The sequence below is a fragment of the Saccostrea echinata genome, unplaced genomic scaffold (assembly GCF_033153115.1).
Source record: "Saccostrea echinata isolate AGI-Se365-2 ecotype Australia unplaced genomic scaffold, CSIRO_AGI_Sech_v1 ptg000029l, whole genome shotgun sequence".
Classification (NCBI taxonomy): Eukaryota; Metazoa; Mollusca; class Bivalvia; order Ostreida; family Ostreidae; genus Saccostrea; species Saccostrea echinata.
This window is the reverse complement of record NW_026889778.1, coordinates 41,167,501-41,195,062: the sequence shown is the minus strand read 5'-3', so window position 1 is coordinate 41,195,062 and position 27,562 is coordinate 41,167,501. Positions and strand designations below refer to the sequence as shown.

The 27,562-nt window shown below is 32.8% G+C and overlaps 1 protein-coding gene and 1 long non-coding RNA gene across 3 annotated transcripts in view; both read right to left on the bottom strand.

Moving 5' to 3' along the window:
* Window positions 1–6,608: 6,608 nt before the first annotated feature.
* LOC133194834 (uncharacterized) overlaps window positions 6,609–27,562 on the bottom strand; it is a 39,482-nt gene continuing 18,528 nt past the window's right edge. The window contains exons 1-5 of one of the 2 annotated variants that reach the window (XM_061330738.1): window positions 20,948–20,966; window positions 20,813–20,875; window positions 15,842–15,923; window positions 14,103–14,299; window positions 6,609–7,025 (exon numbers count right to left, since the gene is read on the bottom strand). In XM_061330738.1, coding sequence (XP_061186722.1) covers window positions 6,661–7,025; window positions 14,103–14,299; window positions 15,842–15,923; window positions 20,813–20,864 — 696 coding nt within the window. In that variant the 5' untranslated portion in view covers window positions 20,865–20,875; window positions 20,948–20,966 and the 3' untranslated portion in view covers window positions 6,609–6,660. Of the gene's footprint in view, window positions 7,026–14,102; window positions 14,300–15,841; window positions 15,924–20,812; window positions 20,876–20,947; window positions 20,967–27,562 lie in introns of those variants that run through there. The other variant, XM_061330740.1, reaches the window with a different exon arrangement.
* On the bottom strand, window positions 25,019–27,280 carry LOC133194833 (uncharacterized). Its single transcript, XR_009722188.1, has 3 exons — window positions 27,256–27,280; window positions 26,991–27,075; window positions 25,019–25,245 (listed from the first exon to the last, which is right to left on the bottom strand). It is a non-coding gene; the product is annotated as an uncharacterized LOC133194833 (long non-coding RNA).

Below are 27,562 nucleotides of genomic sequence, written 5' to 3'. Positions count from 1 at the left end.
AGGATAATTATTTCAATGATTTAATTCGTCAATTATCAGTAATTAACGATGTTTTGACAAAGGAAATAAAACTGAATATATTCCAGGCTAAAAAGCAAATTTTTATTACAAATCGAATTTTTATTTTTTTTTCTGAATTTTTTTTCTAATTTTTTAATACACATTGTGCTGCATATTAATGTTAATGCGCTAGTTCTTGTAACTGTCAATCCCTGGTAGTTTAGAATCACCTCTCTTAGGTGTTTGAACTATGCCTTGCTTGTGAAAAGGGGGTAACGGGATTGACCTCACAAATATTCTAAATGAGATACTAATATAATTATAAGAAATGATTTTTAATGAATGATTGTCGTGGAAGCATATGCTTATTCATAAAGGAGAGAATGTGAGATGATGCCTAGATGTGCATTTCATTGATTAAAAAAAAGATGAAGGACTTAATTTTTTTTTCATTTTTTTTTTTTTTTGCTACTGTTTATAACTTATTTGTTACATTTGTGCAATGGTGGCTGATAGGAGGTGAGAAGTATTCCAGTAATGTCTTATCTCGATGTGATCCCACATTCATACTGTACATATCAAGTTTTACCAATAACACGTTGTTGTTGTCAATCTTTATCTATGTCTGAAAATGGAACTTTTTTTCTTTTTTGCCTATTGATTTTTTTCTTCTTATTTTTTACTCCACACTTTTGCAAAGTATGTCACAGCTTTATGTGATTCCTACTTTTTTTTAAGGGATAATATGAATTTATTTTTTAAAAAGCTCATTAATTTTACAAAATCATTTGGAAATTAAGATGAGAAATTAATGTACATTGTGCATACAAAGATAATCTCAGCAAAAATAATATTTATTTGACCACAAATTTACAAAATCTCAGCATTTCATAATTCTATAATGAATTCTTTTCTGAATTTAAAGATTTACAAGTAGTGTTAATATCTTAGGAATATAATTAATATTCAGTTTTTTAAAACTTGTTCGTTCAATTCAAGATTCCTAAAACATGTAAAATACTTATTAAGAATACATGCATATTGCATTAAATATTGATAAAAATAATTCACTGTTGAAAGGCCACTGGTGTTTATATATATTTACATAGCTGAAGTTTAATTTATTTTGTTTCTCTGCATTAAGGATTTTTTTTTTCCTTTTTGTTTTACTTTGTTAATCTTTTCATTAGAGATCTAGGAAATCTCAATAATTTTTTTTCTTTAAATCTGCGAACATTTTAACTGCCTGTTTGTAGAAACCTCACAAAATCTACTTGATACACACTTCTGCTTGTTTTTGCTCATCATGGTGTACATGGAGATTGATTGAGAATGAGAGAAGCGGATCTCAGTGGGGTGTGACTGATTTGAATGGAGAATGTATTGGCTCTTGTGATGGTTCTTTGTATATAAATGCAAATATAAAGACATTTCCTCTACATTGCTTTGTGTTTCTTTACGTTCAAGTCAGATTAGATAAAAAAAGTGGAGGGAGTCCCAAATATAAGCAAAGTTTAAAGTATCAAGGAGGGGTGTACAATTGTATCTATCTATTGTAGGGAAATATCTTAACTTCCTACCTATCATAAGGTTTAGTATGATTGAAGTAAGTGTCCAGACTCAGACTTAAAGATATTAGGTGTACAAAATTCTTTAGTGACTGAATGCTTATATCGCTGGTTTTACCTTAACTGTGGATTTTCAGATCCCGAGGATCGGACTACTTCAATTTTATCATATAGTTCAGTTGCAATTGAGTAATACTTAAAGTGCATGCATAAAACATTCATATACATGTATACTTTCAGACATGTCATGTTCAATGCCACGTTAATCGAAAATTCATTTTTAACATTGAATGCTATGTGCATAGTAATTGTATTAGAATGTAATAGTTTTAGCACTATATAGTTGTTGTTTCTCACACCTTATTTGATCTAATAATAAATGAAATTGCATGTTGGTGTTTTCTTTCCTTTTTTTTTTTTTTTATAAAACCTGAATGAGTTTCATTTGCAGACACCGTCAATTTATCATGTATTTATAATACTGCAGGCATGCTTATGAAGCTTAGGACTAAGACATCTCTTAAGACGAACTTCCGACATATCTTAGTCTTAAATGGGGCCAGCGAAGCTGTTCTATCTTAGGAGACTTCCTAATCTTAGTCCTAACTTTAAGACGAGGGTGTCACTATGCCCTGTTCACACGGAGCGTTTAATTCGCAGTAAATTAATGCGAAGTAAAATGAATTAAACTAATGCGAATTAAATTGCGTTCACACGACAGCTAATGCGAATTTAAGGACGTACAACACACCCACCACCAAAAATTTCCTGTCGTTTAATTTTCGCTATTTTTGTATATATTATACATGACTATATATACAATGCGTATGTACATTTTGGACAAAATCGTTCGAGTCGTATTTGGACAGGAAGTTCCAAAAGTTACCCCCCTTTGGTTGTTCAAGCGGAGAAGAAATTTTCAATCGGCTAGCTATAAAATCCTTGATTATCAAAAAAGTTCAGCTAGTCTGGCTGTCAAATTTCATCGACTCATTCAAATGAACATTAACCACACAAATAAAGTATTTTTGTAGAGGTACACATTGGCAAATTATTTTTTGAAGAACTTAAACTGAAAAACTATGGTTCATTTAAGCCTTAAAAATGCGTATTTTTTTATTTAAGTATTTTTTTAATGAAAAAAACCTATCGTTTAATTTTGGAAAAAAATTTGTTTTCATGTAACTGGTTACAAAAGTAATCTTGATAATTTTTTGCAATTTTTTTAAACGAGCCGTTTTGAATTTATAGGGAAAAAATTACCCCCCCCCTTTCTCCTTAAGTCACGTTTCTCAAGCGTCTGTCAGACGTGGGACGAAAACATTGTTAGATCTACAAATACACATGAAAAATTCCAAGCTAGAAAATATTTTTTGCTTTAAAAAATTTATTTATATTATATATCAGAGTTCTTAAATCTTAAATCAGTTCATTGAAATGCAGATGTATCTATAGGCAATATTTGACGAAGCCCCCCCCCCTTTTTTTTTGGACGCAGTCGTTAGAACTTGAAGAAACACAGGTTACCCTCGAGATATATATTTAATCTTTTAAATACCTGAAGTACCAATTAATTCATTCATTCATGCAGATTAAAATTCTGACAACTAGAATAAGAGTTTAACTATCAACTACTAGAATAAAAGTAAAACATATTCTCTAAGGATTTTAATTCCACGTGTCCAATATGCAGTCCATACATGCACATGGCTGAAATGCATTTAATTTTATACCTGCGTATGAATTAACTTACATTGAATACATTGAATTTTAATCTCATTCTTCATTAAAAGTGAACGCACAATGTTGAAGATTCAACTCTTTTATGATGTAAACAGACTGGTAAATGGAATATATTGTTTCCAATTTATTTCAAACAAGAGAGGGGTCTAAAAGTACCCCCCCCCCCCCCCGCACACACACACACTTGTATGCATCCTTCTTTTGTTCTATCTAGATAAAATGGAAATATCGTATTCGTCTACATTAACTTCAATTTATCAAACTGTAAATTCTCCATCTATGTTTAAATTATTCATGTGTCAAAATATTCATGTACAGTGATACATGTATCAAACGTTTTGTTTTGATTCGAGGAAATGCGCACTGAAATTGTTGACAGTGTTAGATCGTAGTTCTAGATGGTCGGATATGGCCATTTTGCCGCATATAAGTTATTCATGAATTCGGACCATTTCAGTAAACAATTCTATTACTTTTTCGGTACTTACTTAGTATATATTATAGTTTTCAGTTCCTGACTTCCTCAGAATACACTGAAAATGTGTCTTAACTGTTCGGCAAATAGGAGGAAATAACTCAAGAAGGGGAGGGGAAAATCTCCCACATTTTTAGAGTTGTTCCTCTTTGAACAGTGAACTTTTGGAAACGGGTTGTAAAACATTTTTTTTTTCTTAAAAGGAGAACAACACAGTATAAATTTATATGGCTAATTCTTAATTGTAAGATAGGCCCGTGATCTGGTAATGCGAGTGTTACATAGCCAACTGTAACAAAAGAAAGCAATGTATCATAAAAAAAAAATTAAAGAATATTGTTCTGCTAATATTGATCACGGACACGAGTTTCATATAAAATTAAAGAAATTTTAAGACATAATCTTTCTTTTCTTCCCTTTTTATGGAGGAAGGGGCGGGTTTTAAATCAAAAGCGCAAATAATCAAGGATAGATTTGGTATTTCTAAAGAAACCACATCAAGTTTCTAATCCCATTTTCTTTTAATTACGTCGGGATCGATTCGGTCGTCATTTTGACGCTTTATTATAAACGTCAAATTTGACGTCAAGTTAAACGTTTAATTGAAATTGCAAGAGTTATCTCCCCCAGTGTGTTGTACGTCTATTCAGTAAGGCTATTATGACGTCATTTGCAAATCACGTCACACTGTGCAGAGCAGATATACATTTGATATAATTTCATAGTGTCTGTACAGTTTTTAGTGATTAACATAGTTCTCCTTTGTTTTCCACTCAAAAATAGCACAAATACCTATATTTGACCACCGACATGTGGCATGTGACTTAATTCTGCCCTTACGCAGGCGTCAAAATTTAATTCGAATTAGCTTCGCTTAGCGTTCACACGGAGCGAATGCGAAGTAATTTAATGCGCAGTAAACTAATTCGAATTAAACTAATTCGCATTAAATTCTCCGTGTGAACGCGGATCAAATTTAATTCGCAGTGACTTACGTTTAATTCGAATTAAACTCTCCATGTGAACAGGGCGTAAGACATATCTAAGGTGATTTAAGAAGCGCTGCTACCAGGAAACCAACTAGGAATTATTACAAGCACATTGTTTATGTAATTAATCCAATATATGAGTTAATTAAAATCAATTTACTAAACAATATGCCGTGTCACCGTATATCTTCACTGTAAATCTGTATATGTAAGCATGTACCTGAATAAAGGGAAATAGCTAAAGTAATAAATGAAGATACTACCAAAACAAATAACAAGCAAAGAAGTTCCTTGAAAATTATGTCTGAAAATCCATTCATTAATTGATGTAATAATCATGTAGCAGGTTAAAAAGTTCTGAAGTAGTTTTATTTAAACTCTTTTGAAATGTATGTAAACATATACCAGTTATTAATTTGTTCTCTTTTTTTGTTGGGATGGGGTATAGGAGGATGCAGTCCCATCCTAATAGGAGTCTCTCTCTCTCAATTCACTGACCTATTCACTGAACAATCTGGCATTTCCTTTGATGTTTTTTTTGTTTTTTGTTTTTTGTTTTGTTTGTTTGTTTTGGTTTAGACAGTAGAAAAATTATCACTATGTTAGTAGTTATATCTTTATTGAAATTATTTAAGCACAAGTTTAGGATTTAATACGTGTGTATTGCACCAGCCTGGTACATGTGTTGTAGACCTAGCCGGTGTTAATGATATAGAAAACACACCATAGAAAATATTGAAAAATAATGAATGCAGGCACCACCCCTCCTTTTTCCAGAGAGATTCCTGTTGATCATATGGGGACAAACAACAAGAAATTATGGTTTAAAAATACATACAAGTATTAATTTTCATTGGTCTCTATATGTGTATGATAAATATAATGTTTTAGTTTAATATTAAGGGAATTCGTAGTGGTGTTGCATATTGGTATTCTCCCTTCAATTTTTTTTTCTAAATTACTTATCCAGTAATACAAATTTCTGTGAATAAACCAACGTATAAATTTTTGCTTTTTTATTTGTTTATTTCTTGCAAGCTAGATTGTAGACAAGTATCTCTGTTATATATATGTAGCGGAAACCGATTGAATAGCGCAATTACAGATTAAATGTGTGAAACTTACCAATACATATCATATGCGGATCCATGCATTTCTTCCGGGGGGGGTGTTGCCCCCCCCCCTCAAAACATTCAGACTCAAATATTTTTTGACAATAAAGGGAAAAAAAACACCAACTTCTCCAAACCTGATTGACCTTTTCTTGTGTGTGGGGGGAGGTTGTGTGCGTAGATGGAGGTTTAGTCGCTTGTCTTTACAAATATACAGAATATGCTCTTGTATATGACTTTCCTTAAATTGCCATTTTTGCCAGGAGTCCATGTTTTGTAGGGGGTTAGTTTACTATATACTTTATACTTTTAACAACTCCAAAAAAATCCCAGGGCACTGAGCCCAATGACTCCCCCATCCACACCTTACATAAGTGCATGCATATGATGCATATGGACATAGAACAACATGTAATATTTGTTATAAAAAATTAAAATTGAAAAAAAGAGAGAACGGCTTGGAATGAAATTTACGACAACTTATCTTAAGATATTCATAAGATACTTTCCTTTTACAACCTAAGACTTATCTTAGGATAGTCCTAAGATATGTCCTAAGTAATATCCTAAGACACATCTTAGGAAATTTTCATAAGCATGCCTGTAGGTGTCTAGAAGGAGTAAGCATCCCCTGTCGACCGGTCACACTCGCCTTGAGCCCTAATGCTTCATCAGATAGACGGAATATTCCGTAGTCAACTTAAGTATAAAAAGAAATGCCTATGAAGAACTAATTTTATTTATGAAATTCAGAAGGTGTTCTTGTTACAGTTTTATGCGAATTCTCGACAAATTGATAAAATTTGGAGGATTCGTCTTGCTCTTCCCCTATTGTGTCGTCTCCCCGACCTTCGCAATCTGCCCCTATTGTGTCGTCTCCTCGGCCCTCGCAATTTGATGCTTCTCTGTTTGAGCTCAAACCCACCCTGGCTCAAAACTTGTTCTCTTTTTGAGCCTTTTGAGCTCAAATCTTCTTCTCGATATCGACTTTGACCATCTTGAATCTGTTCCAATCCACTTTTCCAATAGGAAGTGGTTAGGTTATGTCTCCAATCGCCACCACCGTGATCTATAGCATCTTGACGCCGATATATTATGATGCAAACAATATTGACCACTTGTAAATCGACATTTCGACCTACAAGACAAAATGATTAAATTTTTATGTACATACATGTATATGAATGCATTTTATTAGTGCTTCAATACTAAAATTTCAATGTTCAAAATGTTCAGTGAACAGTGCCAAAATAAATCACTAATTGATTGTGAAGAACATGTCATGACTTCTAACTTTCTAGTTATAAAAGTAAGAAAACAGTAACAACAACCTTTCAAACTTAGGTGTAAAAGCATATTATTCAACTTATGCATTTAAAATACGTGAGTAAAGATCAATTTAATGATCTTTCATAACTATTGATTATGATGGGTTTGTGGGAGTTTGGATTCAAGTTGTCCATATGGCTAAATATAAATTTTGAAAGAATACCAGTTCAAGTTCTATTTTTTTTTTTATATCTTTAATCGCATAGGCCTATGCCATTTTGTTGACTTACTATTAGACAAGTCTTACGATTTAAACCGTAGGAGCAATTATTTCGCTGGTATTTCACACAAAAGCCAGAACAAATTTATCTTTCTCTTTGATGTGATTAATATGTCATATGATATATATAATGTAAATATACCCGTATAATGGGTATTTTCTGCGGTTGTCAAATTTTGATGGGGAATTTTGCGGATGGGACAAATTTGCAGATATTGCTTTCACAAAATATTCATAAGAAAAAAAAATTACCTATTATTTACCGGGGTATAGCTGATAAAGGTGTATTTATATTTTGAAGAATAGCTTTTTAAAAACGCAAAATGTAATAACAGCGCAAAATGTAATAAACTGGGATAATTACATTTTCGTTATTACATTTTGCGTCGAAGTCAACGCAGAATGTAATAATGTAAAATGTAATAACATACTTTTAAGGATTATTACATTTTCCGTTATTACATTTTGTGTCGAGATTAACGCAGAATGTAATAATGTACTTTTTGGTTATTACATTTTACGTTAATTAATTTTTGCGTTGAGGGCAACGCAAAATGTCATAAAATAAAAATGTAACAACACAAAACATAATATTTTTTTGTATTCAACGCAAACATCATAAAATTGATTTAAACATATCTTTAACAATACATTGTATAAAATATGAATAGTTATTATGCCGAAGTGGATAAGTCGGTTAGGAATATGACATGCTTTTAAGGTCCTTTATATACTTTTCCTTCGTTTATACATAGATAAAGCTTTGTCTCATAGAATTTTGAGTTTTTGTTTCCTAGTAAGTTTTTGCATTGCACGCTCCTATCATAAAAATTGTAAATCCACTGAATACGAGTTGTACTGAACGCAAAGATGATTCAAAATCAATGGAATTTAATCAATGATTTTTTGTTTGTTTCTTTCTTGTTTAACGTCCCTCTCGAGGATTTTTCACTCATATGGAGACGACACCACTTGCCGGTGGAGGGCTGCAAATTTATACCTATACTCGGCACTCAGCGCCATTGAACAGTGAGGGATATTTTTCGTGCCAACACCTACCGCGACACGGGACCTCGGTTATACGGTCTCATCCGAAAGACCGGTCTCCACGTCCAGCAGTGGATTTGAACCCGCGACGTAACGATCAGCTCCTTACTCCGCGACTCTTAAGCAGACGCTCTAACCACTGCGCAACGCGGGCGACATAATCAATGATATAATATGATTCAAATATTAGTTACTCAAATATACATAAACACAAGACATGGGCATGTCCTTTTGCATTTAATAAATAAATAAATAAAAATTAATAAACATTGTCACGTCTGAAAGCCAGGAAATCGGCATATAATATTGGATCCCTTCAAAAGGAACTTGCATTATTTCGTAGATCAGGAATTGGCTAATAATAAAGCAATATATAATCATTGGTGTGAAAATTTTTCTCAACCTAACTGATCAAAAAGTGTGTTTTTAAATTTTGCATTGTTGCGTTTTGCTTAATATCGACGCAAAATATAATAACAAAAATATAATTATCCAAAAAATCTCTTATTACATTTTGCGTTGACATCAACGCAAAACGCAATAGCGCAAAATATACATGTAATATTCCTAAAAGTTTCTTATTATATTTTGCTTTTATTTCGACGCAAAATGTAATAATTCCGGTTTATTACATTTTGCGTTGGTATTACATTCCGCAAAAATTAAGAAGGCAGAAATTAATTTGCTACCTTTAAGGGATTAAATCGCAAAATTTTTCACCCACAGAAAATACTCGTTATACTGTGTATTGTTAATGTGCATTTCAAACCTTTGTTCCAGTGCCATGACACATCATTTCAACAACATTTATAAATGTATGAGCATATTTTAGTCAATAGCATCATCGTTATAACATTTTTTCCAGGACTTCCTTTTACAACATATTTTTTTCCTTTCATTTATTACACACTGTACGTTTTTAGCTCTACTGGTCAGAGACCAGAAGAGCTTATGCGATAGTAAGGTGTCCGGCGTCCGTCCGTCTGTCTGTCAGTCCGTCTGTCTGTAAACAATTTTTCAAAATGCTACTCCTCCTACAGTTTTGGTCTGATTTCAATATAACTTGGCACACAAGTAGACTACACTAAGATACATAATTTACTGCATCGGTTTTTGATTTGGATGAACGGTGTTGCCATGGTTATTAAGAATAGAAATTTCTGTGAAATTCCTTTAAAACGCTACTCCTCCTACAGTTTTGGTCTGATTTCAATATAACTTGGCGCACAAGTAGACTACACTAAGATACATAATTTAGTGCATCGGTTTTTGATTTGGATGAACGGTGTTGCCATGGTTACTAAAAATAGAAATTTCTGTGAAATTCCTTTAAAACGCTACTCCTCCTACAGTTTTGGTCTGATTTCAATATAACTTGGCACACAAGTAGACTATACTAAGAAACATAATCTAGTGCATCGGTTTTTGATTTGGATGAGCAGTGTTGCCATGGTTACTAAAAATAGAAATTTCTGTGAAATTCCTTTAAAACGCTACTCCTCCTACAGTTTTGGTCTGATTTCAGTACAACTTGGCACATAAGTAGACTCCAATAAGATACATAATTTAGTGCATCAGTTTTTGACTTCCATGAACGATGTTGCCATGGTTACTAAAAATAGAAATTTCTGTGAAATTCATTTAAAATGCTACTCCTTCCATAATTTTGATCTGATTTCAATATGATTTGGCATACAAGTAGACTACACTAAGATACATAATTTAGTGCATCGGTTTTTAATTTCGATGAGCAGTGTTGCCATGGTTACTGAAAATAGAAATTTCTGTGAATTTCTTTTAAAACGCTACTCCTCCTACAGTTTTGATCTGATTTCAATTTAACTTGGCACACAAGTAGACTATATTAAGATACATAATTCTATTTATTGTTGCATGTTGGAAAGTTTCAAATCCAAGTGCTACTTTTTCTTTGTTACATGTATATGTACAGACCAGTAGAGCTACAGTCTCATCAGAGACTTCTGGTTTAGAGAAATACCGACATCTTACGAACGAACGTAATTCGCCCTAACTTCTCGTATCTTGGTAGTTTTCCCGGGACCAGTTATTGCACCTAATTTAAAATCGGAACAATTAATATAAGTATATGTGTATAATAGAACGGATAGTGTTTTAAATCACTTCGTAAATGATACATGTAATATTCCCTATCTAATTTTCTGTAATGACTTCAAGAGTTCTACAATAATAATTAAAAGCGGACAAATATAAGAAAATATAAGCCATAATACCTGAGACGGATTAGGAAATACGTTTGTCATGCGTCAGTAATTATACGTATATCACATGTACTAGTGTGCGCTGTGTTCATTTGGGGGGAAAGTTACCTTTTATAGCATGAAAAAATCTAGACTCACATCTATACATCCGTGCAAAGACAACAAGTTCCTAGGTGATGCGCTTATATAGTGTCTTGTTTATCAAGTACATGTATGTGTTTGTTAGTTTGAGAGAGAGAGAGAGAGAGAGAGAGAGAGAGAGAGAGCAATGAATAATAAATGCAATGAATTAGCCTTCTTTTTCAAAGTTTCAGAAATCAACCATTATAAAACAAAAAAGGGGTGGCACTACTTCGGAAAATGTAATCTTTTTAAAATGGGCGCGTAGATGTGTGTGTTGGGCCGGGGGGGGGGGGGGGGGGGGGCTAAGCTCAATGTCCATTTTCATTTCATTTTACTAAATACATGTAGTAGTACTAATTTCCATATACTACAGTCCTTAAAAAAGTAGAACGGGGCAATGCATGCATATGCAATAGGTCGGGAAACAAAATTTTTCCATATTGTAAAAAGGAACTTCAAGGGTAGGTCCCCTATCTCCGTTTTTTTTAAAATATAAAATATCATTTCAAAGGCATAAACGAGCATTCATACGGTAGCAAGTATCTTCTTGGATGATGTATTAAATGCCGATCGCCTCTTAATTTATCTGGCGGCTGCTTTTCATTATACACTGTACACGTTATATCTGTATAAATACATGTGGATTATTAAAAAGCTGCAAGTTATGCATTTTCATGGGTAGGGTTGTGTATTTTTTTTGTACTCAAGTTATATTCCAGTATGTCATTGTCTGTTATGCTATAGCTTTACTGGATAATTTTTTCTTTAGTTTACCTTTTTTCAGATTACATTTTTAAATATGCATTATTCGTCAGAATATGAAATAAATGCGTTCGATTCTGTAAAGGCTAACTTCGACCGCGCACAGAGTAATTTCGATAGGATCTACAATATACAATGGGAATTATAATCGAATTTATAATTTGTCATCTCTAAGGAAAACAAAAACATATTTTACTATTGTAAAAAAAAAAAAAAAAAAAAAAAAAAAAAAAAAAAAAAAAGATTGATTCAAGTATACTGGCAAAAAGAGACGGTACTTTTCAAAATGTGAATAAAATGTAATTTGAAGACATCGATTGCACGACTCTGATTTGTCTTTAGGCATGCTACAAGTGTGTATGCACACACAGGCATATAAACCGAACAGACAAGTTTTCACTGATGTAGAACTAGTTTCTACTGATTCTTTTTCATTTTTTAATACAGTCATGAATTCTTCCTGGTAAAGGTCGTAGTACTGCAGATTTATTGCGGTTTTTTTTATTAGTTTTTTTATTAGTTGAATCAGGAACTTATTATCGTTTTGAAAGAGGGGAGGGAGGGGGGGGGGGGCAGCGAGAGAAAAAAATACAATTCACCTGAAAAAACCCCGAGGAGAAAAAAGGGGGAAATTGGTTAAACTCGATGTCCTTTTTCGTGAAGGGGGGGGGGGGGTCTCCAACTTTCTTCCGAACAAAATTTTCTTCATACATTACCATATTACTCTGATTTGACTTTAATGAAACAAAAGGTGTGGGGGCGAACCAGCCTTTCAATGAACATTTCAATAGTAAAAAGTAATGTTTTGAAAAAAGTGCCCCCCCCCCCGTTCTTCGTGCCTGGAATTTACTCACTGACGCAGCATTCATGTGCACATGGGTAACTTAGGCCTATTTCTGTTCAGCTGATATAAACAAAATAGTTTATATTTTGTGTAAAAACTAAATATAATAAAATAAATAAAATTAAAATTGTGCATGAGTTTCAGTTGCAAAAAGAATCTCATACATGTAAATGTCACGCAGGAATAGCAGCTGCTATTGATTAATTTTTATTAGTCCCCTACCGGTGAAACCGGAGGGGACTATAGGTTTCCTCTGAGTCTGTCCATCCGTCTGTCCCTCTGTCTGTCAGTCTGTCCCACTTGGTTTTCCGCACTTTTTTCCTAAATGCTTGCAGATATTCAGCTGATTTTTGGTATGTGAGTGTATCTTGATGAGTTACAGATCAAGTTTGCATTTCGTTCCGCTTCATTGATTTTTGACGGAATTACAACCTTTTCAATTTTTAAGGGTTTTCCGCAATTTATTTCTAAACGCTTGCAGATATTGAGCTGGTGTTTGGTATGTGACTTTACCTTGATAAGTTATAGACTAAGTTTGTATTTCGTTCCGTTTCAATGATTTTTGACAGAATTATGGCATTTTCAAATTTTAACGGGAACCAGATTACACTTGCCGGTAGGGGACTAGTATTGCTAATGCAATACTCTCAGAATGCTTGTTTATACAGATACTGTCATAGGTGATAATTCCTCGTAGTGGCTAAGAAATACTTGTTCAAAATACCATATTCTGCGAAAAATTGAACCCGGGGTCAATAAATTGTAGACATATCAGGAATCCGCGGAAAAGAAATCCTCGTTCGAAATTTTTCGGTTGATTAAGCGTCTTAATTCTTAGATATCTTCGTATTCCAATAAGCAACTTACGCTCATAGAACTAAAATTATTGTCAACACAATTCACTAGACTGAATTTTTTTTTCTGCAGAAAATAGATGTACTTACACAATAAAAGATAATAAACAAAACATTGTATTCGTGATCGATCGAAATTGCCCAGGTGGTTGTTACAAAAATCAGTTAAAAAGTCTTATTAATAAAAACTAAACTCTTTAACTGTAATCTTATAATTATATCTACAAGGTAAGCCAGTAGCATGAACAGGAAGTCCATTATTTGTGTTTATTTTTTTTTTACCTCTCCCTCGCCCTCCTTTCTCTAAGACATAATCATTATTGACTACATGCTTCAAAATGACATTTTTCATTTCCCTTTCCGGAAACCCTTCGCTCGTTAGTAGTTTTGAGGTATCTTGTGGGGATATTATCTTTTGAAATCTCAATAACATTGAGGAATTCAATAATGCAACTGTAAATACAACAAACGATCCCCCTTTTCAGTTACGCTAGTTCGTAAGATGTCGGTATTTCTCTATTGCAACGTAACAGTCACGGGAAAATAGGAATAATAATAATATCAAGTCGGAAAAATAAATAATAAAAATAAAATAAAATGTGGTTTGCGATTAGAATAGACTTTTTATCCAAATCGTGTGTTTTTAAAAAACAAAATACACATTACATAAGAAAAATATATCAACTTCATCACAATACATGAGAGATACTAAGGGAATCTAAAAGTAAAGGCTATTCTACGAAAGAAATATTATTGTAACATTTAAAAAAAATCTATTAAAGGTAAAAATTTTCACCTGCCATTGCTTCCGACCTATAATACAGTGTTGAATCAAAAATGGCATCATGGTACGAACTTGATCCCAATGGTCTCCAGTCACGTATTATTCCGCGATGTAGCAATCTATTGTAATCATTCAGAAGTCCCAATGCTGTATAATAGATCCGGAAATAATGAAATTCAGGCCCGAGGATACTTCGTTTCACTCTATGCCTGCAAAATAGGTGATTCAAAAATTAACCTGATTTTTTTCTGATTAGAAATCTCTCGTTAAGATGACATAAATTAGAATGTTAGACGTAAGGTGATTTTGACGACAGGTGAAATTATGTTATTATAGCAGAATATCGGGTAAAGTGCCCGCACGAGGTCGGAAGGTCCGTAACCGCGCAACGCCGAGGATAGGTGCATTTCCCGATATTCAGTCAATAACCGTTAAAGCAATAATTATTTTCTACTCATATAGTAACGGATATTTGTGGCGTCAAATGTAAACATATGTGATGTCATTAAGAAAGGACAGACGGAAAAATATAATTCAGGGTTCTCCATCACTTGAAATTTTACTGTGTCGCAGACTTTACGCAAAGCACTAGTGTTCGTAGTATTTACGCGATCGAATTCGCAACTCAACCACTATTCATTTATTTAAAATTACAAAAGCATACACGCACACACAACTTTTTTGAATCACTAATTAATTCGATACACAAAATGTATGATCGTGCATATGAATAAAAATGAATATATAGATATTGAACACAATTAGAATGTTCCAATATATAATAATATACATACTATAACACAAACGCCCCCACACGCAACGTATACACAACTTAAAAAGATTTTTTAGAAAACATATAAACTTGTGCAATTTAAAAAACTTAAATAATATACTTGTATCGGTGTTTACAAGTTGTAAGTATTAAACCCTGATAATTTTTTTATATATAACTTTATATTTTAGACATGCATTGAAGATCAGAGGATATTCTGGTCAATATGCTCGAACTACATGTATACTTACCATCTTTAAAAGTAAATTTGTCGTGATTTTTGTTAATTGATCGAATAACCGATTAGTTTTTGAATTTAAAAAAGAAACGTCAGAACAGTTAAATACCTTTAGTGGATGCCTTTATTTTCTTAATCAATAACTGTTTACGGTACGATATTTGATTCACAGTGCTAACATAATTCTAGAGACTTGGTTATAAAGTAAACATATACAGTGTATTTACATATATTTAAATAATATTTAAAAAATGAAACTAGCCATTATACGGTTATTTTGAAGCACTTTGTCATTGGTTCGTTTGACATCACGTGTCAAGGCATAGAAATGCGAATAGACCAGGACTTTCTCAAAACAGATACATCAACTCCTATTTGTAATTGTAACTGTAATTGTACATTTTTCCCTTGATTTGAATAAACTTGAATCTCCACTACCTGGGGATACTTGCGTATAATATCACTATGATTTTCATGACATTGCTATACTAGAAAAAAAACAAGTTACAAAAGTTATTCTAGTATATTATTTTCAAGTAAATACAGGTATTTGACCCCTGCTTGTGGTCCAAACCACCTCCGGGAACAATATTTTGAATTATTTTGAATGTATACCATATAATGAAGGATGACGTTCTTTTTTCAATGATGCCTCTTAATATTCACATAAGCATTATATTCCTATTATGAACTGCATGTAAGTTATAAATTAAAGATTGTTTGATATCACAAATATCTTACCTTACAAAGTCAAGACTGTCCTGGTCACCAGTCAGTGCTTCTTCGTCATTATTCTTGTCAAACGTTTCCGAGAGTGTTGTGCCTTGAAGAAAAAAAATGCAGAAATCGTTATCCTGTAAAATATATCCCTGACTACCCAAACTCCGTCACCATGAGCGGAAAAACACGCCACGTTACTCTCTGAATTATTTTTGTTTCTCGTTTGCTTCACTTAGTAATGAACTTAAACATTGTTTTTATAACTTTTTTTAAAAAAAAAAAAAAAGGTGTTGGGCTTAAACAAAACTTTCAATTTTTTCTAATAAGCTGTGGTAGATAAACATTAGTTTAAATCCGGGATGGAGAACTTGTGAAAATGGATTAACAATACTTAAAAGTCAGTTTTCTTGTGACAATTGTGTGTATTTTTGTTAAAATTGTTAATATAACACGTCTATTACGTACATTCAAACGTATTTTAGACGAAATGTCAGTTGAAGTGTAGACCGTCACCGGTTCGAGATTTACACGTTTTCCAGAATCAAAACATGAAGGCTTGCGAAGAGAAGTGGATGTAGGCGAAAGCCTGTCCACTTCTCTAAAGAGAATAAAACAAAACCACTATAAACGCGTATCGCATCCGTGTACATTAGATCTAATGAACCCTAACTCCGTCACCAGGGCCCTCTACAATATATCAACATATTGATTTTTATTACATTTTCAATAGTGAAATACTGTGATTTATTTATTGAATAAAAGTGATATTCTCTCACAGTGTGAACGGATACCAAAATGATATTCTCTGAAAGTGTGAAAGGATATCAAAGTAAGTAAAAAAATAATTTCTGGCCTGTCATAAGATAGAGATAGTAACTAACCATCTTGATAGAGCTAACACTGCAAATTTCTTCCCAAATATTTTGCTAAAATCCATGCTATACACTTGTAATGTTTTCAATCTCACAACTGCTAAGCTATGACGTCTCAACCGCTCAACTATGACGTCAAGCTTATGACACTGTGTTAAGAAAAGACAGGGACAAAGGGAAAATCAAAGAAAATGTAATAAACAGAAAATTCAATGTTTTGTAGATGAATATGGAATTTATTTCACTCGTGAGACAGGATTTCTTTGATATTTTCGTGCTTCGCACTCGTAAAAATATAAAAAAAAAATGCTGCCCCACTCGTGAAATAAATTCCATTATTCATCTACAAAACATTGAATATCCTCTATGTATTTTAGTTAATTTAGGAATGACTCTAATTCTTGGCCAAATTATTCGAGTATAACCTGGTTTGGGTCAGTTTACGCTTTATAACCGCGAAGCGGATTAGGGTGAGTTAACCATGCATCGGACACATACAATGTACCTTGCTTCGGACAACTTTAAGCAACAAACTTTCATTGAACCCGAGTCGCCCCGTGTTCTTACTTGTTTCTGTCTTAAAGATGAAGAATTAAACTTTTTAATGATGCCGATTTTTATTTTCATGTTATGATAAAAATACTACAAGAATGGCCTTGAAATTACGTCATATTTTGCATCATCAAAGGGGAGTAACCAGAATTTTACGATTTTGCAATTTTTAGAGTTGTCGTTCTTTTAAATAGACGTCAACGGAACGGGTCGGACCTACCAAAAATTTGTCAATGATTGATAATTTTACAGAAACTTTTCAAAAATTTTACTTCAATGTTTGTGTAATATTTTTTAGAGTTGTTTTTAACTAGTATGTTTATTTCACCGTACATCGGACACAAATTAACCATGCATCGGACACTTTCCGATGCATGGGTAATCACTTCCATTTTCATGTAAAACCCAAATGCCAGCTGCTATTTACGGAAATAGAAAATAGAAACTCTAAATGTTCAGTGAAAATACAAATTATCGATATATGACGACTAGAAGTGGACTCAATTTATTTCTTTAAACTTGATGATGATAACCCACGAGACAAAGGCGCGAGTTGCCATATTACTAGCATTGTAAAGCTTTTCTCAGGCGATGTGATGCAACTAAAATCTCTTCACATTTGTGGATCGAAATAGTCATTCAAATTTAATTAGAAGGTTAATTTTTAAATAAAAGATAAAAATGATTCGATATCACTAAATTTAAAGCACCGAGATAAAGGTATTAATAATATTTTTCTGGTTTAAATATCGTATGTCCGATGCATGGTGGATATTGTCCGATCCATGGTGAATTCTGACTAATTTCGAAAAAATCGGTTTTAATGATATTTTCTTAATAAATAGGGCACGATTGTGTCAAAAATTCATATTTTATCCACATACTATATGTTAAGTTCCATTTTGATAATATTCGGTCGGTAGCGATATCGCTAGAACTTGTTGAAGTGCAAGGGTGTCCGATGCATGGTGAATTCACCCTATAAAACAGCGTAAACTGACCCAAACCAGGTCATACTCGAATAATTTGGCCAAGAATTAGAGTCATTCCTTATAATTTAATTTTAAAATCATTACATAACTATGGGTGTAAAATTTCGTTGCTTTTTATTAGTTCAAATTTGCCGCTCAATAATACAACCGTAGTAACAGAAGTAACGGAAGTGATGGGAAGCGAGGGGAGGTAAAAACTGATACATAGGCCTAGCAGCCTTGTTGTTTATTTACATGTGGTAGGCTCGAACTATTGTTTGAAGTTAAAGGTACATTTATTGAATCTGGAATTTTCCATGAATCCCGAGGACTGGAAATGAGAGGATTGTATGGATACAGATGATTCAGCTGGTTGTCAGGGGTGTGTGTCCCCATACCAAACCAGGTTATACAGAAATAATTTGTGTTCCTTTTTGGATATTAACCAATCAGAGGCTAGAATACAAACAAAATTAAATTATTATAACATATTTTATATGTAATAACGTCACGCTAACTTTATCTCCAATGCGTTCTGGAGTAGGGGAAATAGAGACGACAAATAAGATATTTTCATCCGGATTCAATATGGTATGTCATGTTCATCCTTCATAAATATGGCTGACATGTAAAAATGAGCATGTTGACGCATATGTCGGAGATATCGAAGGAATAGCGCATAAAAAAGGTGCTTACGGATTTCACGTAATAGATTCGGTGTACTTGTTATTAGTCCCCTACGGTGAGAGCGGAGGGGACTATAGGTTTCCTCTGAGTCTGTCCGTCCGTCTGTCCGTCCGTCCGTCTAGCTGTCTGTCTGTCCGTCCTTCCGTCTATCTGTCTGTCAGTCTGTCCCACTTCGTTTTCCGCACTTTTTTCCTAAACGCTTGCAGATATTCAGATGATTTTTGGTATGTGAGTGTATCTTGATGAGTTACAGATCAAGTTCGCAATTCGTTCCGCTTCATTGATTTTTGACGGAATTACGGCCTTTTCAATTTTTAAGGGTTTTTCGCAATTTTTTTTTCTAAAGGCTTTCAGATATCGAGCTGATTTTTGGTATGTGACTTTACCTTGATTAGTTATAGATCAAGTTTGCATTTCGTTCCGCTTAATAAATTTTTGGCGGAATTATGGCATTTTCAATTCTTAACGGGAACCAGATTACACTTGCCGGTAGGGGGCTAGTATTGCTAATGCAATACTCTCGGAATGCTTGTTTAATTTGGACGCATTCTTGAACTTGACTGTCACAATTTCTCGGCATTTGATTGTATATTTTCAGCTGCAAAAATGACGTCACAATCGCATTCTTTTACAAACAGCACGGAGTTTCCCATAGTGACGGAGTTAGGGGTTTGTCGATAATATAAGTAAACAAAAAAAAAAAAAAAAAAAAAAAAAAAAAAAAAAAAAAAAAAAAAATCGTAAAAACATAAATGTTACGGTGTAAAATTCCAAAGATAACATCTATCGTGAGAAAATTCGCAAACTGGAAGACGACGCCCACGGTGATAGAGTGATTATGGACTTGATGCAGAGGAAATTAAACGAGATCGGAAAGGAACATAATCAGTATGTAATGCAAATTCAGACAGAAGCTGAGAAAACAACCAAACAGTTAAGGGAAAAAAAACAATGCCCTGCTACAGACCATCCGAATATTGGAATATGAAAGGGATCATCTGCTCGCCGTGTTTGTGGAAAACAAACGACAATTTCAACCACGTAGACATCAGGGAAGACCAAGAAGAGGCCAATTTTATTGAAAAAAAAAATCAAAACACGAGGACGTGTTTTACGCGAAGGCGGAGCATGTGTTACGGTGTAAAATACGACTTTTCGGACTTATGTATATTAGTGTGTTAATTAACTTTTCGGACTTTGCATAAATTGTTATATAAACTTTTCGTATATTTCGGCAAATGTGACAAATTCTATAAATTCCGCACAGCCCTAATCCTACCTGAGGCACAGTCAGAGATGGACAGTTAATCTCCTAATTGACTTCTATTTATATTTATTGACAGTTAATCTTTCATCTACTTTTATTCTATTATATACATGCCGCTAAAATGTCACCATTCTCTCAATAATTGTTTGATACTTGATTTCTTTATACTTTTTGTTAATCGTTTTATTTTACTCTTTGTTCAGTATGTATGTTTTGTTGTTAAAAATTATAGTCAGTTGGAATCAGACCTTGGTGCTGATAGTTCCCAAACTCATGTAAAAGTTTATTCCATGCTGATTCTATATAAAAGTACCAAAACTATAACGCGTGTTGGCTTATTGGAGGTTTTATGAATCTGGGTTCAACAATAAGAGGAATCAGAATTTGACGGACCCGTAAAACTAACGTCTATAATTGTAATTTTAATAAACATATAGTTTCCCAGTAAATACAACATTCAAAATGAAATATTCCGATCATTCACTAGTCATTATATAAAAACATTTTTATAATAAACAAAGTAAATATTAAAGTCTCCTCAATTAAAATAGTTTAAAATATCTTTGAAGAATATTTTGGCCTTCATTGTTTATGGTTTTATCAATGAATGGGTATCACTAAAAACTCATAATTTTTTACGTACCTTCTTTTATTACGAAGATCACCAAAACAACTAGGAGGGGCTTCCAAAGCATGACTTGTTTATCTACAAATTATGCATAAGCAGTGAACGTAAATTGCGTGTCGTGTAAAGACTATCAAATCAAGAAATACTTACATTTTATTTACATTAACTCCTTTTTTTCACGAGACGACTGAATATGACTTTTAAAGACAAACAAATTGCAATGGTATTTGAGAATGAAAAGAGAAAGCTTACTTGAAATAAATATCTTACCTCATTTAACACTGTGAAGAAAACAATTTTTAGGCATGCGATATATATATATATATATATATATATATATATATATATATATATATATATATATATATATATATATATATATATATATATAAGGTGGACTTTGGCATAAAGTAGACCGCACTTATTTTGAGGCATTAAGTAGACATTTTTCATTTCTTTTATTTGAGACATTCTGATTCACACTTTCACCCAAATTTATTCTAATAGGCTTCAATAATGAAAATTTTACCCCCTCAGCCCTAAATGTTGCTTCCTGAAAAATATACGACATTTCTGGTCTCCTTAATATTTTGTAAATACATTGGAGGTTTAAGGTAGACATGTATATATTTTATGAGGATCCCGAAGGGTTAAAGTAGACCAAGTATATATAATGCATAAAGGAGACCAGAATATATATATATACGTGATTATGTAGACCATTTTCTTTTTTCTAATTATTTAAATAAAAAACTACACATGCATAAATGTACTTCTCATACCAGTATTTATTGGTCAATTTGCATTTATCTTAAGTAAAATATTAGGCACTTTAAAACCCAGTATGATGATTCCTTATTTTAACTAGAAGGAACTAATAGGGTGATGTCTATTCGTAGACAAATTTTCATGTCCTGAATCTTATGGAAATATAGGAAATGACCGATAGTAATTGTTAAGAAAATATTTCATCCACCACCAAAGAAACACATTGATTTAAAACGTCGTAGTCACATGACGACTTATGGTATAGAATCATCATCTAAGCCACAATCACCTGTACATGCTAGATATGACCTCTTGAAACTATAACCTTGTACTTTTCTAAAAAAAAAAAATAATTGTATTTTAGAATTTTATATATCCAATTTATGTCATATACTCTGAGCATAATGAACCCTAGGATAATATAATCTTTGGAAGTTATTTTATAGTGGTCAAAAATTGAACTTGATGCAGGGTTGTTATACATCCCCAAGTCACAATTATCCCTTCGCCTTGATTTACATCGAGTATAACAATAATGTGATTGCCCGCTTGGCGCAGTGGTCAGAGCATTTGCTCTAGAGTAGTGGAGTAAGGACTTGTTCCTTAAGTCATAGGTACAAATCCCAATGAAGGACATGGAAACCAGTTCTTCCAATGAAACCAAATTCCCTTGTTGCAGTATATGCTGGGACAAGAAAAGACCTCTCACTGCTCAAAAGTACAGGTCTATATTTGCAGCCCTCAACCAGCAAGTTGTGGTGTCTCAATACTAGTGAAAAATTCTTAAAGGATGTATAACAAACAAATAAACAAACAGAATTATGTGTTTATCTGAATATTTATTACATTTCTAAACCCTATGGCCTTGACCTGTATTAACCTGTGTTAGGATCATACTCTGAGGTTACAAACAATTATTGGTAAGTATTTAATACTTTGATATACAGTGACTATGACCTTGTGCAAAAGACCTTTACTACTGGGTCTAGAATATTTCTGGCCCCAAGCTACCTTTGTTTCAAAAGATGTCTACTCACAGAAGACACGTAGACTTCACAATTCCAGTAACTTCATTTGTTGTTGTATAAAAATGTCAATATTTCCCCATGCAAAAAAAAGTTTGTAAAACAACCCCTTTTCTTCTCATGTCTAAGATCTCTATCCTAAATACACATTTGTCACAGTCACTGTCTACTGAATTCATAAATCTAAAGGTAGTTCATACAGTCTTATTTTAATTCATATTCTTGTGTCTTTAACATCATTACACATATAATTTTTCCATGTTTGAATAGACAATAAAAATTGGAAACAATAAATACAATGAATTAGATTTGTTATAACTGTAACAAATAATGCAAATATGTGCAAGTCATGTAAAATTTCATTTTATTTGTAAATGTGTATTACATTGGTGACATTTGTATACTGTTCAATATATGCATAAGGACTTCTATTATTATCAATCTTCACAACATTAGTTTTGTATAAAGTAATAAATAACTAGTATTTTGTACACAAAAATAACATCAATAAAAATAACAATCTTTTACATATCTATAAATATACATAAGAGGAATAAAACACTATTTTGAAATAATCATTACATTTTCATTTCTTGTCAATTAAAAAAAATGAATAGCATTATTAAACTATTACAACATGTTTTAAACCACAAATTTGTGTTCTAAAAATGCATTAGATACAAAGTGAGATCCATTGATTAACTGTTCATTGTAAGTTGAAATGAAGTTATTACTTATAAAAATACTTTGCATTAAAAAGCAAATCTTTACATAGTTTATTTGATGAGAATATTCCCTCGAACAATAAACTGGCAAGATGTAATACAGACTCTGAAATACCTATACCACCTATTTCAAATAGTACAGTTTGCATTTCATCCATGAGATTATTGACCTTGAAAAATTATAAATGTTTTCTTCTCTTTGAAACAAACATGTGTGCTATGAAAGGGATATATTAAATAATGTTATTACAAGACATACAAGTAATTTTTATCTCGAATAAAAAAAATAGTGACCTTCTCATGTCAATTAAGAGAACCATTTCACACAATATGTGCTAGAGTCTCATCTACAAGGTGTTGGCAGACAGGCTACCATACTAATACATCCCTATAAATGAGTTGCAAATATAAAAGAAGTACCTGAAAGTCATTCAGAAAAATTTTTAAAAAGCTGGCTTAAAGATGCTACATTTGTCAGCTGAAATGCATCTTTCACAATACATTCCTAGCATATAATCTTGTGCATATTATATGGTATAATGTTTTTGTTGTTGTTGTTTACAGAGCAAAAATAAAAAGTATATCCATGTACAAATGTAAAAGAGGGCAAAACTAGAAATATGTCCATAGGACATGAATGCCCCGCTGAGGGTATATTAATTTTTATTTGCTTGTTTATTGTTTAACATCCCTCTCGAGAATTTTTCACTCATATGGAGACGCCACCACTTGCCGGTGGAGAGCTGCAAATTTTGACCTATACTCGGCACTAAGGGCCATTAAGCAGTGAGGGATCTTTTTATGCCAGCACCTACTGTGACATGGGACCTCGGTTTATACGGTCTCCACGTCCCACAGTGGGATTCGAACCAGCGACATAAGGATCAACTCCTTACTCCGCAACTCTAGAGCTTTAACCACTGCACCATGTGGGCATATTAGTAATGCAACATAAAAATATTTTTAGTGTATGAAATTTGATGAGAATATCTTAAAATAGTTTCTTTAACATTGAAATCGAAAAAGTTGGATATAGATGATAAATTCCCACCAAATTCTGTTAAGTGCATAAGCTCACATAAAATTATATTTAATGGTTTCTTTAAAACTAAGCAAAATGCAAATTTAAGAAAAGTGAGGTCCAGGTCACAGGAAAGTTCAAGGTCATACATTTTTGATGCAGTTGAATAGTTCTCACTAATACGCATAAGCAAAATAAGTTTGATAAAAATATTTTGAATGGAAACCGTTTATTTAACACTGAGCTAATCACCATTTCAAAAAAAATGAAGTCAAGGTCAAATGAAATGTCAAGGTCAAAAATGTTGATACAGTCAAATACCTTACATCAGTCTGTATCAGTATATGAAGTCTGACACTAATTTAGAAAAAGTGAGGTGAAGGTCAAAGGAAAAATCAAGATCAAAAAATGTTGATGCAGTTGAATAGCTCTCATCAGTATGTATCAGCATATGAAGATTGATAAAAATATCTTGAATAGTTTCTTTGAAACTTAGTTTTGAACTGAGCTAAAAGCAAAGCGGAATGGAAGGACAGACAGAAGGTTGAAAGGACAGAAGACGGACATGACAAACTCTATATGCCCCAGCCATATTCATGGCAGGGCAGAAAAATTTCTAGTGTACTGAAATTCAAAACTGCAGTAATTGATAATTTTTTTTAATATAAATTCTATATCAAAAAACATATACAAACTTTTTTGATAATTTATTCTATTCAAAGCAATAAGAAATGCATCTGTCTGCACTGCTTAAAATTGATAAGAAGGTTATGACATAACTAAAATAATGACCATGTCCACATTAAATTTAAAATATAATGAGTGACAATTCACTTCACCTTTTCTTTGGCTTTCATTCCATTGACTTTTCTTTCTTTAAAAAAATTGTGCTTGTGTACTACTCCATCTCTAAAAAATAACATACAAATGAAAGTTTATGGCACTCAATGAACTCTCTCATCCCTTCCTTTACTGTTCAAGAAAAAAAAATGCATACATGTACCACAAGCATACTTTAAACATGTAACTAGACTTTATATTTTCATACGTAATGTCACCAACTTTATAAAGAATTGTGAATGCATTTTAAAGGTGAGCACATGTGAATTGAATTAAAAGTACCAGTATTTTGCAATACGTACGTAGTATTGTGAGTATCTCGCAATTATCTAACTTACAACCGCTCTTTAATTAGCATGGGAGTCGAGGAAGCTCTAAATCTCACAAGATTTCTGGGGCATAACATTACAGTGGTGACAATGGAATGATTCGAACAATCATTATGCCGAAACTACAATGTATTGCCAAGAATTGAACTCCAAATAGTAGATTTGTCAAGTAATGAAAGTTTAGAGTATTTTATCAACTTTCAAAAGTAACGATTTTCATTTAGAATTTAATAAGAAAAGTCCACTTAGTAAAAAGTATCGTAAAAAATGCAACATACAGGATTAGCTCCTCTCAAAAATTTATTAGGCTGGTTCAGCGCATGTTTAGCAAGATATTTCTCTAGGATTTCTTTCTTATCAGTCCTTATAAATTCCACAATGATCAATCATGCATTGCATTCAATAGTACACTGCCCCCATCCAATAGACGTTTCCTACCTCCGTGAAAGAGTCCATTCAAATTATGATTTGAGCAGTGCAACCTCTACCTCAAAAACATCCGAGGTGGGATCAGGTGCCTTAGAGGAGTGAGTATCCACTGCCGACTGTCACTCTCACTGCCAGACTCCAGATGATTCTTCATTAAACCTTGGCTGTAACTGTAGGTAACTTGATATGTGTCTCCACCTATCATTAGTGATACAACTGCCTGTTTACTGCTTAGAGAAAAGTAACACTTAGAAAAGGATAATAAACAAGAATCTGATATACCATGAAAATCCTTAATAGTAGTAAGGAAACACTTAAAACATTACTTTCCAAGAAACATGCATTTAATATTACATGTACATAATCAATTTATAAAATTTTAATTAGGGATGGAAATAAATAATATCCAAACATGAAACAGATGTGTCAGACTCTGTGGTATCTTTTATTTCAAGCTCACTGGGGTATAATATATATAGTTGACATATGAATGGAAATAACTATTGTTAATTGATAATATATCATCGATATATCTCACTGTCGAGTTCAAGACCACAGCAAGTGTTTTCTTCTTCTCATGTGCAAGATTTTAAATAAATTCTGCTTCATATGAATATAAAAAGAGGTCTGCTAGCCTAACAACAGGTTGCAATTAGTACCCATGGGAATTCTGACAGATTATTGGAAGACCTGGTCTCCAAAAACTACATATATATTGTCAATCAGAGACTCAAGCATCCAAAAACCTGTATTACTAAAGTATAGCTCAATATGATCACCAAAATCATCATTGCTTGACATAATATGCATGTATAATCTTTCTTTAATATTAATTACATTTTAAAAGGCCCTAATTAAGCCATCATTTTGACATTTATTTAATCATGATTGTGTATACTTTATCAACAATCTCTGCCACTTTCATGCGGATATGGCTTCTTTTTGTGTTTCTCTTGTTGAAGAGCTACAATCTCCAAACTTGTGTATTGAGTATAATAACTTTCATCCTTCTCATATTGGCCTAGGTGAAAACAGATAATACTACAGGTCACTTACTCAGAAGGATTACTTGATTTTGTTGATCATGTTGATTGATGGTAGTCTGCACAGTAGCGCTAGCAGTTTCTTTTTTACCATTTCACTGTGAAAAAAAAATGTGGAACTTATTAAATATTAAAAATATTTACCACTACATTAGCATTGGTGATATGGTCATTGCTATTTTTTGTAACAAATCAATTAAACACTGCACCTTTATATAGTATGAATTATATTGCATGTACTTTCGATCAATCTATTTAAAAAACATCAGATTAATTACCAATAGGTTCTTGAATTTTTAGTTTCTGTTGCGTTGGGCTGAAATTATGAGAAAAACTTCATTTTGAACAAGCATTTATGTGTACATGTACAGTATTGTACTTGCATACTTAAATACCTACTATAATTAAGATTAAACAAGCATTTTGAGAGTATTGCATTAGCAATACTAGTCCCCTACCGGCAAGTGTAATCTGGTTCCTACTAAAAATTGAATTGCCACAATTCCATTAAAAATCATTGATTCAGAAGCATAACAAAATGCAAACTTGAACTGTAACTCATCAAGATACACTAACATACCAAAA